Source organism: Lolium rigidum, chromosome 3, assembly GCF_022539505.1.
Source record: "Lolium rigidum isolate FL_2022 chromosome 3, APGP_CSIRO_Lrig_0.1, whole genome shotgun sequence".
Classification (NCBI taxonomy): domain Eukaryota; kingdom Viridiplantae; phylum Streptophyta; class Magnoliopsida; order Poales; family Poaceae; genus Lolium; species Lolium rigidum.
Window position 1 is genome coordinate 228531487 of NC_061510.1, and position 19089 is coordinate 228550575.

At 46.1% G+C, this 19089-nt stretch overlaps 1 protein-coding gene across 1 annotated transcript; it reads right to left on the bottom strand.

Moving 5' to 3' along the window:
• Nucleotides 1–8177: 8177 nt before the first annotated feature.
• Nucleotides 8178–9570, bottom strand: LOC124696129 (probable pectinesterase 15). Its single transcript, XM_047228901.1, has one exon. It carries the CDS (start codon nt 9568–9570, stop codon nt 8386–8388), a length of 1185 nt encoding a protein of 394 aa, XP_047084857.1. The 3' UTR covers nt 8178–8385.
• Between the last annotated feature and the right edge of the window lie 9519 nt (nt 9571–19089).

A 19089-nucleotide genomic window follows, 5' to 3' on the forward strand; every position in this document is an offset into this window, starting at 1 on the left:
TTATTACGCTTCCGCTATGTATGAACTTATGTATGTTGTTGATTGTGAGATCAACTATTTGTGTAATATGAATCATGTGATTCAAGATTGTATGACACTATGGCTTGTAATAAATAATGACTGTGATATTCGACTATTATGCCTCGCAACAACATTATCCTGGGATTGCGATGAATGACATAATAGGCATCTGGACTTAAAAATCCGGGTGTTGACAGTATATATGTTTGTTTGAGCATCTGTCTCTGTTTGTGTTTTGCAAAAAAAATACTAATAACCGTTAAGTTTACTAATTGAATTGTTGTCTGCCAAGATCGTACTAGTGATAGTTAACTTTGGCACTTGAATTATTGTTTTTGAAAGTGATTCGTACTTTCAGATAGTACAATCGACTATGATCATAAAGTTACAGATGACCGTGAAAGAAATGTGATGGATGCGGTACATTCAGACCGTACGGGGACCTATGCTCGTACTAAGTGTTGTTAAAGTTTCTGTTGGCTCCATTGTTTTCTTCAAATTTTGAAAAAAAGAAACCGACAACCAACGTAACAGTGCGAGCATCCTTGCGCATACGGGGTAAGTGTTCGATTCAGATATTATTTTGGAATTATTGCATCATGGTAACCGGTACGGTCACTTGTACGGTCATCTATGATCGTACTGGTGATTAGAGGCTCTGATGGGACATTTTCAGTTTATCTCTTTTCACATTTTCCGTGACTCTTTTCTTGGGCGACTCCATGCTAATACCTCGTGACGTCTGACGTCCTAACCTATTTATATACCTCCAAGATGTTTCTCTTTTGCTCATAACTCCATACCTAGGCCTGAGATGTGGTACCTAGTGCTCGGAATCCAGAAGCTCCTCGACCTCATGCCTCCATCAAGTGATGGAGACAGAGCTTCTCCTCAAGTAGAAGATGGTAGCCTCCGATGGATGGATTCTTCTTCTGAGTCATATGACTATGAATTGCGAGAATATACCTTTGACGATCTCGATGCACCTTACCACGGCTGGGAAATCCATGAAGGATTTGTCAACAAGGATGCAACACGTAAGCTATATGGTAAGGGTCACTTGGATAGTGTCGAATTCACCAGTTTTGAGAGCTGAACAAGCAAAAGGAAGGGCTCTCCACCAAGGACTGACACCGTAACAAGCATGAAAAGTACCACAAGGAAAAACTAATCCATAGAGAAAAGTTGTGCGCTATCGTCTTAGAGAGCTTGTGAAAAAGAAGGAACATAACACTATGTGTGAGGCTTTCGCTTGTACTATGAACAAGCTTCGTTTTTTCCGATATGGGAGCATAGCCCCAGCCACCGCATCCATAGATGCACACGGCTATTTATTTATTAAAAGTAACGAGTATAATAATATTTAAGTTTACATCCATGGATCAGACAAAGTCGATACATGAATCAACCAAAGAAAGACTAGGCACATAAACATGATATCCATTGTCTATCCTATTAATGTGCCGCCACCCAATAGCCTGAAAATAGAAGTCTCGTGCAACCATCAACAGCTAGTTGCATCCAGTAACCATATCCTCCCGTTGAGAAACGCCCATAGCTAGATAAAGTGCGTAGCCCGACCAATAACCTGCAAAAAAAACTAGTTCCTTATGTTTGTTAAAAATAATATCATTTCGGCATCTCCAAATAGACCAACAAAGAGCGGAGACTCCAATACGAATTCTGTCTTTATGTTCCTTCCACACCCTATTTAACCAGTTGCCAAACATATTAGTATAATTAGATGAGGACGGTATGTTGTATGCAAAATAGGCTATACACCATACTATTTTAGCAAAATAACATGCAAGAAACAAATCCTGAGTGGTTTCACTAGAGTCACAAAAACAACACTTTTAACAAGCATATGAACAAGCTTCGTGAAAACATGCGCATGAGCAACACGCGCATTGCCTACTTGGAAGAATCCAACAGGATGTTGTGGAACACGCCACGCTTGCAGTTTGTGTTCTACCTCGTGGTGCCAAATAATGGCAAGGGGCTATTTGATCCTACCTAGCTTGAATTCAAGCTTGAGGGATTTATAATTATCAATGCTGTAAGGCTGCAACACCAGAAAACAAAACAAAAGTATTGCTACTATTGTATATTTCCCGATCTAGCTGATCCATCTTTATCAGAGCCGAAAGGGAGCTGCTCAAAGGTCGGACAATAGCAAGTGGGATTCCTCGTGCACCCCCATGCTACAGAATAAAAAAGAAGATAGTTTCTTTCCCTCAGTTTAGAGTTTTACAAAAAGGAAGATAGTACACCTCTAGATGCATGTCTGCACAATGAAATGATTGTGGCCTTACGAATCCCCAAGCACGGAAAAGCTTCAAATAAAAAGCGAGGACAGGAATAAAGGTTACTGAATGTTGCCGAGCAAGTTGTTGATGCTCGGTGCTCCTGCCTCCTGCTTTTGTCATTTCGTTTTCTTAATCGCTCGCAAGCTTGATCTTCAGGGGTGTTCATCTCCGCAGCATATCTTTCTCGATCAAGAATATTCCATCGGAAGATTAATCCGTTGAAAATAATTTAATGGTATTAATTTTGTAGGCAAAAAATCAAGGGGTCTAGGAGTACTTTTGGGGGAGACTTGTATAGGAGCACTCTACTAGGTGAGATTGTAAGATCAACTCATAATTATCATATTGAAATTGTGATAAAGTCTGAAACTTGTATACAAGAAACATACACGGCTGCATCTACAATTCCAAAAAATAAATCAGCTCAAAAAATTCACACCCTAAATTTTGTCTTTACTTGAATAGTGTCAGCTTTAGGTGAATACTAGGACAATGCCCGCGCGTTGCTGCGGAAGAGTGAAATATGTTAACTTTACAATAAAATCCATTCTTGCTTCACAAGCCATCATCCACCCAATCTCGCTCATTATACCGTCTTCTGTCTCAAACAACATGAAGAAGATTGAGAGAGCTTTCCTTTTGGTCGGTGACCGACAAGGTCACGGGAGGCCAATGCAAAGTAAATTGGCAGACGGTTTGCCACCCCAAGGAGCTCGGGGGCCCGGGTTCCTATGCATTGAGAAAATTTCAAGGGCCCTAAGATTTTTCCTTCGCACACTTGGAACAATTTGCTGACCTTTGGATACAACTTCAAGATTTCCACCTAAATGACGCTTTGGAGGATACTATATCTTGGACGCTCACGGAAGATGGCCAATCCTCGACGGCCTCGGCATACAAAGCTCAATTCCATGGGTTTATTAACACCGGCATGAAAAAGATGGTGTGGAATGTCTGGCTGAAAGTGAAGTTCTTCGTGTGGCTTGCGCCACAAAATACGCTTTGGTCAGCGAACCGGTTGCAAACGCGTGGATGACCAAATTGTGGCCTTTGTCCGCTTTGCAAAAAAATTGCATAATCAATTGACCACCTTCTTGTTCATTCCCGACGCACACACAAGATTTGGGGCCTCATCAAGGAATGGCTAGGTTTGTACTTCATCGACCTACATCCATGGCCAACTAAGACGCTGAAAGAATGGTGGCTTCTCATTATCGGGCTCTCTTCCACAAACCATAAAGCCATCTCCTCCGTCGTCCTACTCACTTTGTTGGAAATTTGGACTGAAAGAAATGCTAGAGTTTTTAGAAATAAGGAAATGCCAACATCGGTGATCCTTTCAAACATCAAGGAGTTGTCGTTTTCGGTAGCCGCGGGTGCCAAACGTGTGAGTGTTTTGATGCCCGGAGAGTAATCCGGTTGTAATAACTTGTTTTTGTTTCTTGAAAACTTCTTCTAAATTAATAGAATGAGGCAAAACTTTTGCCTATGTTTTTTTTTGCTCTAGTAACATGGTAGAATAAACTAATTTAGATGACTACAGAAAAAGAACAAAGAATGCATAGATACACCTGAAAATACAAGGCAGAAAGGTGAGATGGTACCTTTGCTGAAGCTCCAATCGTAAAGGTGAAACTGTAACTTTGTGTGGTATTGACTCAAAAGGAGCACAGATCATCAAATACCAGTGCAACCGCACCACACTGGATAGAATCACAGAATTAAATCCCTCACGCGCATCAAGCAGCAGCGCTGAATGAAAAATAGTCGACGTTTGGGCACATCTCCCACCCTCCCAAAACACGATCCCGTCTCTCCCCACACCCCCTGACGTTCTTGCGAGTAGGCCCCTGTTTATTAAAAAAAACTATTGCCGAGATGAGAATCATAGCTCAAGCAAATTATTTCCGACCAAAAAATTTAATTTAGTTTAACTAACCCATGATCTTGAGCCAATACGAAGATGAAATTGCTTTTATCCCGTAACAGTGAAGATGGTGGATAAATTAACTTGTGTTGTATCGACATAGTTTAAGTTCAGTAAGACAACGTTGGTGTTTTTGCATTACCTTGCGAGCAGCATTGAATATAGGTGATCAGACAAAACAAAGCAAAAAAAAGCAGATGTTCAATCACATATCCTAGTAATCACTTTCACTTTGAATTTTCATGTAAAAACAATGACAAAATAACAAGAGAAACAAATTGAATGCAGTAAAGCAACTCTGTATCAGTTGCATTTTAACATACTCTCTGATAAGTTTGAACTCAGCAAAGCAGTAGGGCAGCCGTGTAGCGATCCTTTTTCGTAGAATCTGTTGTGCACCACTCCTAAATCAGCTATTTCGGCTCCTTGGCAATTAGCTCCAACCCACCTTATTTCGGCTCCTTGGCAATCAGCAATCACAGGTTATGAGACACTGAAAATGCTCTTGTGATCAGGTGATCTAATTTATTTATTTTTGCTTCATGAGGCTGGCACCCGGCTGCTTGCGTCATCATCGTCTAGAGTAGCATTGTGGCGCCGGGACACAACGCAGGACATAAAACTTACCTTGTCAATCGATATCCTTGCACATTGCTTTCATAGTCCTGGTCTGCTGTAATATCACCGGTTTCTTGCTATGCTGCCCTCCAAGTCGCTCTGGTTCCCAGCGATGTCCACGTAGAAAGTCGATCACCACCCGATTCCGAGCAGCTTAATCTGGCCACGCAGGAGCGGGCAAGTGGCTCAGCCCGCCGGCGTTGGTGCGTCCGGCGTTGCCGGTCGGAGTCACAGAGGGAGGCTTGCACAAACTCGAGCCGGTCGCGCAGCAGCGCCATCTCGTTGCCCGCGTGGAGAGGCACCTCGGCCTCGTTGCTTCGTTTCTTCATTGGTTGAATGTCGTGAATTTCGTCGTGCTCGATCTCGGCATCTCGCGTCGTGATCGATCTATCCTGCTCGATCTTACGAGCTGTGCTCACTATATATCCAACCAAGCGGTGGAAATTTGGAACGTCCCCGCTATGGAAGGCTATACGTGATCGATATGGAGTTGCTTTTCGGAAGTCGGAACTACCAAATAGATGTAAGGTAGCGTACATCGTCACAGCTGTTCCCGTTTCGTAAGCTTCAATCCAACTGATGGAGAACAGACTTGATCTGGTACGGGCCGTACTCCTCTTCCGCCTGGCCTGCACACATCGGACGAAGGTGTAAGCTATGACGGGCGACTACCAAATTTGATAAACCAAAAGAAACACCCTCTCTCGTTAGATTAAGGAAACTTGACATATGAAAGCGTAAATCTAGAGTATATCACACTATTCACACCTCTAATTTTATCAATTTGGCTCTCTAAGTGTAGGTTATATTTGAAGCTGTAATTTTAGGGTTTGCATCAATAAAACATTTTTAGAATATCTAAACATATTTTATCATTTTAAAATTATCTCATATATTATCTGTAAAATTAGATCCTACCCAAGTTATCCCCAATTAAATCTGGAAGTTCAAAACAAGTAACTGTTACTAAAAAAATCACAAGTTTTACAATAAACTGGACATCCCATGGGTCAGTTTTGTCTGGGATACATACTACAATAATGGAGAATGCCTGACACCCACATAAAAGGAATCCGTTTGGTGGAATGCACATGTGAAGTTGTTGGCTAATTTGGAATCAAAATGGCAAGATGTAAAATTACTCGATCTTCTTATGGTATGACTTATGTCATGCCAAATGTTTGAATCAGATTTCCCCAAATCCTTCCATCCCCAAGAACACAAATAAAATACTGTAGTAGTTTAAAGAGCTATACAACAGGTGTATTTTGAAGATTTATTTCATCTTCCTCTATCTCATATGGCACATCAGAGCATCTCCAGTCGCGTCCCCCAAAGCGTCCCCCAAAGAGATTTGGGGGACGCCGGCCAAAAAAACGTCCCAGTCGCGTGCCCCAAAGGCCGCTTCGGTCCGGACGTGCTCCAAATGTTGTCCGGCGTCCCTAGTCCATCCCCTGTGTATAGAGTCTCTACCGGGGACGCCGGACACGACTTTTACACTTACTTTTTGTTTGGAGGTCGCGTTTGGGGGACGTGGCTAGAAAAGGGACCTTCTCCAAACGAAAATTTTGTCCGGACGTCCCCCAAACGACTAATCCGGCGCGTTGCCCGGACATCGTTTGGGGGACGCGACTGGAGATGCTCTCAATAATTTATTCAAATGGAGACTATCTGTGATTCAACATTAGCTACCATTCAAAATGGACAATCTGATGTGTGGAGTTACATCTATGGACTAAATTTTTTTCTTCAAGAAAGGCATAGAAAGTAATGATTTGGTTTTCCCAGTACCACCCCATTTCTCCTGAATTTGGAATAGCTCATGTCAGTCAAAGTACAAGGCGTTCATCTGGCTTCTTCATGACAAACTCAATACGAAAAACCTTCTAGCAAGAAAATTTTCCAACTACAAACATACATTTGTGCAACTCTTTAATGTACCCAAGAGGAAATTTTGATACACCTTTTCTGGACATGCCCATTTACTGCTCATTATTGGGACTTAATTTGCCCCCAAAGATATATAAATCTTTCAGTGCTTGAAGGATCTCATGGTATATATTGAGGGGAAACTCAAACTCCGTTTCTCCAGGAAAATAATATTATCTTCCTCGGGCATTTGACCCATTCGGAATAACAAGATCTTTCAAAACAAAAGGCCACACCATTCATCAATTGGAAGGAAAATTATCTAGCATCTATTGGCGTACATGATAAAGAATAAGCATGCTCATCAGTTCAAAGCATGGCTGCAAACTCAAACATCATCCCTTTGTAGCTGTTTTTTTAGATCTTTTGTTTGTCTATATACTTATAACCTTGTAAATATTTACTAATACTAGTTAAAAATTGCACCAGAATTTTCCCCACTATATTTCTCCTAAAAAAAGTATTGTTTTGAAGACTACAACATAGCCTAGCGTACTAGGTTGGGAGTGGATGTACAGACGCAACAACCGGGTTTATGGATAAAAAAATAGGTTCCTATTTATCGTCGAGTAACAACATTTGGTGCATAACCAAGATTAAAATCCTGTCACCCCATATATTTATCCTTGACCACCATGCTTGGTACGAAACCAGGGACACAATTATGGTTGCTGGGAGCAGATATGGTGGTATGGGTAAGGATCTTACTCGTAAAGTGAACATCAAACTTGAGCAACTACGTTGGAAGAAGGTGAAAGCAAAACTACAATGTAGATGATAAGGATTTCCAAAGCTTTGGGTGATTTGTGGCAAAAAAGTGAAAGGAAAGTGCAAAAGGTGTGGTAAGGATTTCCAAAGCTGAGATGGCTCGTGGCAGTGGTGGTCTTCGGAGTGTCTGATGAATGGCCGCAAGTGTTACTATGTAGATAGAGTTTTTATGTGTTTGTTTGAGTTTCTATCGTTTTCTATGGGCTAATTATTTTCTGTATCGGAATTTTGCCCGGTTCTCTTTAATTAACTGGACAAGTCCGCCCTTCTTTGGAATTTAATACAAATCATCCTCTTTTTATTGGGCAAGTAGGAGAACAATGTCCTTTTTTCTTTTCTTCAAACTATAACGGAAATCACTAGGGTGATTTGTAAAAAAAAAAAACTCGAAGTGCAAACGCAACAATTAGTTACTGCAAGAACAAATCAGGTCTAGTTGGATTATGAATTTCTCTATCCGCTTAAAAGTCTAAATCTTTTTGTATTGTTTGATTTTAAATTTTCTTATGGTATTTTAAGAAATACATAATCATAAGAAAGTGCTTATGAAACCAATCGAATGATTTCATGTTCATATAACATAACCCTTCACCTTCGTCTTGTTGAATTACAATAACCGTTGGACAAATCCTCCTACATTTTGCAAGAGATGGAGATTATGTCTCTCTTAATTCCCGATTTTTAATTGAAGTTGATGTGTCTTTGTTGAGCGTTGAACAAGAGGGTATAAGGGCAAAAGCTGAATTAACATCGCCTTGACTCTCGCGAGAAGATCAGTGTGATTTAGCTGATTAAATCTTCCAGTGTCTCTAGCTACATTACTTGTTGTTGTGGTAGCTCTAGTGCTACTGGTAGTGGCGGCAATGCCCACTGGTCGCCGTCGATGTAGGAGACGTCCATGAAGGGCGCCGCCTGCCGCTGGTCCAGTTGCCGCGCGTACGCCACCCTCTCGTCAATACTCGCCCCGGGCCCCGTGCTGTCGTACTCCCCGAAGAACACCGTCCGGCGCCTCGCCGGATCGTTCCAGTCGTTCCACCCCTCCGGCGCCACGACTCCGGCGGCGAGGTTCGTCCTCGCAAACACCACTGTGGCGTAGGGCCCCCAGGCTCGCCCCAGCCACACCTTCCCCGTCCCCACCACGCTGCACCCCACGAACGCGAACCCCGTCCTCTCCGCCGCCGACACGCGCCCCTGCGCCGTGATGCTCCCCGTCACGCCGTTGTTGTTGCTGGTGGCGACGGAGCTGATGGTGCAGCCGAGGTAGAGCGACCTGCCGTTGCCGAAGATGAAGTCGATGGAGCCCTCGACGTAGCATCCTTGGAAGAGGTGCCGCCCCTGCTCGTCCAGCAGCGTGTCCTGCGCGCCGTAGAAGCCGCTCCAGTGGAACGCCGCCTGGTCGCCTGCAACCCGCAGTGCCACGGCCTGCCCGCCGCTGGCGCCCGGGTCCGCCGGAGGGGCCGTGTTCTGGAAGCTGATGTTGTAGGCGACGAAGCCGGCGGCGAGGACGGTGAAGGTGGCGCTGCAGGGGGTGCAGTTGCTGGAGCCGGCCGCGGTGTCGTTCCACACCACGGTGCTGTTGAGGTTGCCGCGCCCGTGCACCGTCAGGCCCGTCTTGTTGGCCCACACCACCACCTTCTCCCTGAAGATGCCGGCGCCCACGGCCACCAGCGTCCTGCCGCCAGCCGCGCCGTGGTCAGGCACCGCGTCCACCGCCTTCTGCACGCTGCTGAAGTTGCCGCAGCCGAGGTGGTCGACGGTGAGGACGAGGGTGGCGTTGTGCTGGGACGCAATGCCGGCTGCCCATTTGGCCTCCTCGTCGCACTGCCTCCGACGACGCCGGCCGCCCACCACCGGAGGATCGGAGGGAGAAGCAGGAAGGTATGTGGTGGAGGCGAGCAAGATGGCGAGGAGAGCGGAGGAGATGGCCGTTGCCCATAAGCTGCTGCAGATCACCCCTCCACACCTGCTTCTTCTGCTTGCACGCCTCATCCTGAGCATGGCGCTACGGCATGGAACGCATGCTCGCAATTTAACTTAGCTTTGCTTCTCCCTTGCGGCATTACGGTACCCGGCCACTATCTATTCTACTAGTAGGAGTAGTAGTAATTCACAAGGAAACAACTGATAAATTAATCAGATCATAACTTATCTAATCTATTTATGCTATGCAGGCATTATATTGCTGTTGATTATGGTTGCTTAACTTTGCTTTGTTGATCATGTCATGATGAGATGAGCCGTAATGTGGCGACCAAGGGATCCTGGCCATCCCATCCAATTTTGGGCGAGTGCTCTATTGCATCATCGATACTAATGTAATAATTTCCCCTATCAGGTATTCTGAAGCGAGGGGGGCGTCTCATCTAAGCAGATGGCAAATAAGTGTTTCCAACCAGACTGAAGACCTTTTCTGTCGCTGTCTCTTAAGTGCATCATTGGAAATGGAAACAAGATATCCTTATAGAGGATGGCTGGATTGGTTGCTGTGCGGCTAGAGACATCGCTCCTCATCTCTCACAATTTCTGGACAAGAAAGCTCGCTCAATGCCTCGATTGCCGATGCCTCCACAACACCAGATGGATTATGGATATTAAGGGCCAGCTTTCTACCCCTGCTCTAGACCAATTCTATATTTCATGGGATCCGCAGGTCAATCAAATCTCTCTAAACACCCAAGTACCGTGAATGGCCATGGAGCACTTCTTCCTGGGGCAAACGGACTGTGGTCTTCACTGTCAGATATGGTCCTTCTAAAAGAGGGCTACAGCATCAGCACCACTGCCCCTTGTGCCTGCAGGAGCCTGAAGCAATATCACATCTGCTCATACTCCAAGTAGGTGCGGTCTGAAACGCTGAGGACGGATAACCACCAATATCTTACACCGACAGCTCCACCGTAATACATGAATGGTGGTCTATGGCTAGCTCTTCGCTCCAAACAAGCAAACGTAAGAGCATCTCCAGCCGCGTCCCCCAAACCGTCCCCCAAAGGGATTTAGGGCACGCCGGACAGAAAATGCGTTCCAGCCGCGTCCCCCAAAGCCTTTTTTTTGTCCGGCGCACCCCTATACGGTGTCCGGCGCCCCGAGCCCGTCCCCGTCCCACAGGGGACGCACCGGGGACGCCGGACACAACGAAAAGCGAGGCGGGGAATGGCGGGGCCGACCCGTCAGCGGCACAATTAATTTAAACCTAACCGTCGCCTACCTCGCGACAGAAGTTATTGGCGCGCAGCGACGGTGCAGTTCCCGCAGAGGGCGCAGCGACGCGTCCCGTCGCGCCTAGCTCTGCGTGCCGGCGTTAATGAGCGCCACCGCTCCTCCGCCTCTCTCCGGCCTATAAAAAGGGGCGCCTCTCATCGTCCCTCTCACACACAAACCCTAGCGCCTCTCTCCCAAACCCTAGCCGCCACCATCTCTCAACAAGACTCGACGCTATGTCTGGTAGAGGCGGAGGCCGACCTCGCGGCCGTGGTCGTGGTCGTGGTCGTGGCCGCGGCATAGCTGAACGCTCGCCGTCGCCTCCCACGCCGTCGTCTTCATCGTCGGAGATGGACGTGGAGCCGGACGTCCTGTTCGAGTTTGTCCACGTCCTCAAGGGCGACCCGCGCGGCATCCAGAGGCTGCCGGACTCCTTCGCCGAGTACGTCGGCGGCGTACGGCCGCGCACGATGCATCTGCGGGAGCATTCGTGCGGCTACTGCCGGTGGATCGTCAAGGCGATCTACGACACGCGCGGCAAGATGTACCTCAACATCGGCTGGGAGAAGTTCGCGCGCCACCACAGCCTCGAAGCCGGCTTCATCCTCGTGTTCTCCTACTTCGGCAACAGGGACATGAGCGTCAAGGTCTTCGACGAGAGGCGCTGCCTCCGGGACTACCACGTCGACAGGGACTCCCACGACGACAGCACCGACGAGGAGGACGACTGAGTGTTGTTGAGTGTTGTTTCTTCGCAGCGAATACGTGCACGGAGGTTTCTGCCTGTTCGCCTCATCGGTAGAACCAACAAGGGCACCATCCTCCCGCTGGATTTTCCAGTTTAGGTGACTCGGTGTGCCCTCGAGTGTTCTTTCTTAGCAGCGAACACAGGAAACCTTCGATGCACGGCCTAGTTAGGTTTAGTTTTTTTGCAATATTTTATATTTGTGTCCACCATGGTTCAAACTATGTATTAGTTTGTGGAAAACCATGTTCCAAACTATGTTTTGGTGTAAACCACGTTCCCAATTATGTATTAGTTTGTGGAAATTGAAATAAAAATGCCAAAAAAAATATTTTAAATGTTTGGGGGCGGCGTTTGGGGGACGCGGCTGGGGAGCGACGTCCCCCAAACACGGCACGAGCAAAACACGTCCCCCAAACGCTCAATCCGGCGCGGTTTGGGGGACGCTTTGGGGGACGCGACTGGAGATGCTCTAAGGACTTCAACACTACAACCCACATCACGATTAGCCAAAACAGTAGTTTTTTTTTTTGCAGGGAAAAACAGTAGAGTATTTGAACGGGAGGCAAATCAGTTCAGGCAATGATCAAGATCTTCGAAGAAAGGCACCGGATTAAGCTGGGGCAAAGCGGCGGATCAGAGTGAGGAGTCAAGTAGATGTTTCCATCGCAAAAAGTAAAAAAAAAATACCCGCAAAAAAAAAGTAGCTGTTTTCATCGCGCTTTGGCTTTGGTCTCTTGAAACGGCTTTCGCCCCATTTTTTTATTAAAAAAAAGCCCGAACGGCCGAACAAATAAAGGGTGATGAGAAAAGCCTTGTACAAAGGAGGTTGAAAGAAAAAAACATCTATTATCTATTATATATTAAAAGTACATTACGGGTTAACCAGAAAAAAGAAGAATTACTACAAATTACCACAAAAATTATAAACATCTGGCCGTCGATTTACTACCTCAACAAACCACAACCGACAGATTATAGAAAGAAAAAAAGATATAGAATATAGAAGAGTTAAAAGAAATTACCCACCAATACCATTACTTAATTTTTCACCGTACCTCTTCATCTTTTATTGGATTACCCTTTTCCCTTTTCTTCACCACATGGCCGATCGTACCAGGGGTAGCACAACCAGCCTAGCCAAGGTCTTGCAGATACAAATGGCCAGGCCTAGATCTTGCAGATCATGTTCACATCCTAATACATGCATGCGTACGATATCCATGCCAGGCATGTATTACCTCCAATTCTTTGTGTCATGCCTTGACCTGGAGAGCTCCATCAGATTGATTTTTTTACCAATGGGCAGGAGATCGTGGAACAAGGAGTGGACTTGGAAGCAAGCTAGGGCATGCAGCGCACCACCGTGGCCGATCGTACCAGGGGTAGCACAACCAGCCTAGCCAAGGTCTTGCAGATACAAATGGCCAGGCCTAGATCTTGCAGATCACGTTCACATCCTAATACATGCATGCGTACGATATCCATGCCAGGCATGTATTACCTCCAATTCTTTGTGTCATGCCTTGACCTGGAGAGCTCCATCAGATTGATTTTTTTACCAATGGGCAGGAGATCGTGGAACAAGGAGTGGACTTGGAAGCAAGCTAGGGCATGCAGCGCACCACCGTGGCGACAAGGCCAGAACCGATGTTGGTAAAAAAAAAGTCTGTTGCCGCCGCAATATTCCAATCTTAGAGAAAGTTTTCAGGTAAGCTGCCGCCGTATACGCGTGCATGAGTATATGCACAGTATTGTGCAGGTTCGTTGCCTCACATGTGAGTCATCTGGCTATGCAAAAGATGGATATATCAACCGATGGCTAGCTTCCTAGCTTGCCTCATGCATGTATACGATACGTGTGTAAAAGAGGGTTGTCGCGGTACGGCGTCGGCGCCGCTACCACTGTATTCTAATCTCCGCGCATGTCCTCACGTACACGTACGGCGCCATCGCTGATGTATTACAATCTCCAGGCATGCCCTCGCGTCTAGGTACGGCACCATGGTGACAGTATTCTGATCTCCGGTCATGTATTCGCGTATGCTGCCCGCAGTAGCTATATTTTGATCTCTCGGTATGTTCTCACCTATGCTATCACAGCGGCTGTCATATCTTTGATTTTCATACACTTCTCTTAGATGGCCTCCTCTGTTCCTATCAGCGCAGGCGAAGATGGCTGATGGCGTGTATTTCACACGTTCGTTGGGCAACCCCAAGAGGAAGGTATGATGCGCACAGCAGCAAGTTTTTCCTCAGAAAGAAACCAAGGTTTATCGAACCAGGAGGAGCCAAGAAGCACGTTGAAGGTTGATGGCGGCGGGATGTAGTGCGGCGCAACACCGGAGATTCCGGCGCCAACGTGGAACCCGCACAACACAACCAAAGTACTTTGCCCCAACGAAAAAGTGAGGTTGTCAATCTCACCGGCTTGCTGTAACAAAGGATTAACCGTATTGTGTGGAAGATGATTGTTTGCAGAGAAAACAGTAAAAACAAGTATTGCAGCAGATTTGTATTTCAGTATTAAAGAATGGACCGGGGTCCACAGTTCACTAGAGGTGTCTCTCCCATAAGATAAAAGCATGTTGGGTGAACAAATTACAGTCGGGCAATTGACAAATAGAGAGGGCATAACAATGCACATACATGACATGATAAGTATAGTGAGATTTAATTGGGCATTACGACAAAGTACATAGACCGCCATCCAACCGCATCTATGCCTAAAAAGTCCACCTTCAGAGTTATCGTCCGAACCCCTCCAGCATTAAGTTGCAAAGCAACAGACAATTGCATTAAGTATGGTGCGTAATGTAATCAACAACTACATCCTCGGACATAGCGCCAATGTTTTATCCCTAGTGGCAACAAGCACAACACAACCTTAGAACTTTCTCGTCATCGTCCTGGTGTCAATGCGAGCATGAACCCACTATCGAGCATAAGTACTCCCTCTTGGAGTTAAAAGTAAAAACTTGGCCAGAGCCTCTACTAGAAACGGAGAGCATGCAAGATCATAAACAACACATGTATAATAACTTGATAATTAACATGACATGGTATTCTCTATCCATCGGATCCCGACAAACACAACATATAGAATTACAGATAGATGATCTTGATCATGTTAGGCAGCTCACAAGATCCAACAATGAAGCACAATGAGGAGAAGACAACCATCTAGCTACTGCTATGGACCCATAGTCCAGGGGTGAACTACTCACTCATCACTCCGGAGGCGACCATGGCGGTGTAGAGTCCTCCGGGAGATGAATCCCCTCTCCGGCAGGGTGCCGGAGGAGATCTCCGTAATCCCCCGAGATGGGATCGGCGGCGGCGTCTCTGGAAGGTTTTCCGTATCGTGGTTTTTGGCATCAGGGGTTTCGCGACGGAGGCTTTAAGTAGGCGGAAGGGCAGAGTCGGGGGCCAGACGAGGGGGCCACACCATAGGGCGGCGCGGGCCCCCCCTGGGCCGCGCCGGCCTATGGTGTCGCCACCTCGTGTGTTCTTCGGTCTTCTGGAAGCTCCGTGGAAAAATAGGACCCTGGGTCTTCGTTTCGTCCAATTCCGAGAATATTTCGTTACTAGGATTTCTGAAACCAAAAACAGCAGAAAACGAGAACCGGCACTTCGGCATCTTGTTAATAGGTTAGTTCCGGAAAATGCACGAATATGACATAAAGTGTGCATAAAACATGTAGGTATCATCAATAATATGGCATAGAACATAAGAAATTATCGATACGTCGGAGACGTATCAAGCATCCCCAAGCTTAGTTCTGCTCATCCCGAGCAGGTAAAACGATAACAAAGATAATTTCTGAAAGCTAGAGGATGACGATGATTCGGAGGAGACCGAAGATGAGCAGCACGCTCTTGAGGATAGCGACGTCCAAGGTGACGAAGCCCCCGAGGACGATGCTCGCACTAAAGCTATGCGACGCACGAAGATCAATGAAGACTTGATGACGACTGCTGAATCGAGTCCTAGCGGACAAGATGATGATGCTAACGCAACCGCGTCACCTCCTCCAGTTTCAAAGAGCTCAACATGCCTCTTCACTGTCGAAGATGACCTGGAGTTGTAAGTTTCCACTCTTCCTTTGCATCTAACTTCCTTCAACTCATCTGAAACGTGTTCTTGTTTTCAAGCAGCTCTGATGATGATGATGAAGTCCCTCTCGCGAAGAGGGCAAAATTATTTTCTGAAAGAACCGAGTTAGCAAAGGAGTCGAATCCTTCGACTTAACCAGAAAAAAGAAGAATTACTACAAATTACCACAAAAATTATAAACATCTGGCCGTCGATTTACTACCTCCACAAACCACAACCGACAGATTATAGAAAGAAAAAAAGATATAGAATATAGAAGAGTTAAAAGAAATTACCCACCAATACCATTACTTAATTTTTCACCGTACCTCTTCATCTTTTATTGGATTACCCTTTTCCCTTTTCTTCACCACATGGCCGATCGTACCAGGGGTAGCACAACCAGCCTAACCAAGGTCTTGCAGATACAAATGGCCAGGCCTAGATCTTGCAGATCATGTTCACATCCTAATACATGCATGCGTACGATATCCATGCCAGGCATGTATTACCTCCAATTCTTTGTGTCATGCCTTGACCTGGAGAGCTCCATCAGATTGATTTTTTTACCAATGGGCAGGAGATCGTGGAACAAGGAGTGGACTTGGAAGCAAGCTAGGGCATGCAGCGCACCACCGTGGCCGATCGTACCAGGGGTAGCACAACCAGCCTAGCCAAGGTCTTGCAGATACAAATGGCCAGGCCTAGATCTTGCAGATCACGTTCACATCCTAATACATGCATGCGTCCATGCCAGGTATGTATTACCTCCAATTCTTTGTGTCATGCCTTGACCTGGAGAGCTCCATCAGATTGATTTTTTTACCAATGGGCAGGAGATCGTGGAACAAGGAGTGGACTTGGAAGCAAGCTAGGGCATGCAGCGCACCACCGTGGCGACAAGGCCAGTAACCGATGTTGGTAAAAAAAGTCCGTTGCCGCCGCAATATTCCAATCTTAGAGAAAGTTTTCAGGTAAGCTGCCGCCGTATACGCGTGCATGAGTATATGCACAGTATTGTGCAGGTTCGTTGCCTCACATGTGAGTCATCCGGCTATGCAAAAGATGGATATATCAACCGATGGCTAGCTTCCTAGCTTGCCTCATGCATGTATACGATACGTGTGTAAAAGAGGGTTGTCGCGGTACGGCGTCGGCGCCGCTACCACTGTATTCTAATCTCCGCGCATGTCCTCACGTACACGTACGGCGCCATCGCTGATGTATTACAATCTCCAGGCATGCCCTCGCGTCTAGGTACGGCACCATGGTGACAGTATTCTGATCTCCGGTCATGTATTCGCGTATGCTGCCCGCAGTAGCTATATTTTGATCTCTCGGTATGTTCTCACCTATGCTATCACAGCGGCTGTCATATCTTTGATTTTCATACACTTCTCTTAGATGGCCTCCTCTGTTCCTATCAGCGCAGGCGAAGATGGCTGATGGCGTGTATTTCACACGTTCGTTGGGCAACCCCAAGAGGAAGGTATGATGCGCACAGCAGCAAGTTTTTCCTCAGAAAGAAACCAAGGTTTATCGAACCAGGAGGAGCCAAGAAGCACGTTGAAGGTTGATGGCGGCGGGATGTAGTGCGGCGCAACACCAGAGATTCCGGCGCCAACGTGGAACCTGCACAACACAACCAAAGTACTTTGCCCCAACGAAACGAGTGAGGTTGTCAATCTCACCGGCTTGCTGTAACAAAGGATTAACCGTATTGTGTGGAAGATGATTGTTTGCAGAGAAAAAAGTAAAAACAAGTATTGCAGCAGATTTGTATTTCAGTATTAAAGAATGGACCGGGGTCCACAGTTCACTAGAGGTGTCTCTCCCATAAGATAAAAGCATGTTGGGTGAACAAATTACAGTCGGGCAATTGACAAATAGAGAGGGCATAACAATGCACATACATGACATGATAAGTATAGTGAGATTTAATTGGGCATTACGACAAAGTACATAGACCGCCATCCAACCGCATCTATGCCTAAAAAGTCCACCTTCAGAGTTATCGTCCGAACCCCCTCCAGTATTAAGTTGCAAAGCAACGTACAATTGCATTAAGTATGGTGCGTAATGTAATCAACAACTACATCCTCGGACATAGCGCCAATGTTTTATCCCTAGTGGCAACAAGCACAACACAACCTTAGAACTTTCGTCACATCGTCCCGGTGTCAATGCAGGCATGAACCCACTATCGAGCATAAGTACTCCCTCTTGGAGTTAAAAGTAAAAACTTGGCCAGAGCCTCTACTAGAAACGGAGAGCATGCAAGATCATAAACAACACATGTATAATAACTTGATAATTAACATGACATGGTATTCTCTATCCATCGGATCCCGACAAACACAACATATAGAATTACGGATAGATGATCTTGATCATGTTAGGCAGCTCACAAGATCCAACAATGAAGCACAATGAGGAGAAGACAACCATCTAGCTACTGCTATGGACCCATAGTCCAGGGGTGAACTACTCACTCATCACTCCGGAGGCGACCATGGCGGTGTAGAGTCCTCCGGGAGATGAATCCCCTCTCCGGCAGGGTGCCGGAGGAGATCTCCGTAATCCCCCGAGATGGGATCGGCGGCGGCGGCGTCTCCGGAAGGTTTTCCGTATCGTGGTTTTTGGCATCGGGGGTTTCGCGACGGAGGCTTTAAGTAGGCGGAAGGGCCGAGTCGGGGGCCAGACGAGGGGGCCACACCATAGGGCGGCGCGGGCCCCCCCTGGGCCGCGCCGGCCTATGGTGTCGCCACCTCGTGTGTTCTTCGGTCTTCTGGAAGCTCCGTGGAAAAATAGGACCCTGGGTCTTCGTTTCGTCCAATTCCGAGAATATTTCGTTACTAGGATTTCTGAAACCAAAAACAGCAGAAAACAGGAACTGGCACTTCGGCATCTTGTTAATAGGTTAGTTCCGTAAAATGCACGAATATGACATAAAGTGTGCATAAAACATGTAGGTATCATCAATAATATGGCATAGAACATAAGAAATTATCGATACGTCGGAGACGTATCAAGCATCCCCAAGCTTAGTTCTGCTCATCCCGAGCAGGTAAAACGATAACAAAGATAATTTCTGAAGTGATATGCCATCATAACCTTGATCATACTATTTGTAAACATATGTAGTGGATGCAGCGATCAAAACAATGGTAATGACATGAGTAAACAAGTGAATCATATAGAAAAGACTTTTCATGAATAGTACTTCAAGACAAGTATTAATAAGTCTTGCATAGGAGTTAACTCATAAAGCAATAAATCAAAGTAAAGGCATTGAAGCAACACAAAGGAAGATTAAGTTTCAGCGGTTGCTTTCAACTTGTAACATGTATATCTCATGGATAATTGTCAAAATAGAGTAATATAACAAGTACAATATGCAAGTATGTAGGAATCAATGCACGGTTCACACAAGTGTTTGCTTCTTGAGGTGGAGAGAAATAGGTGAACTGACTCA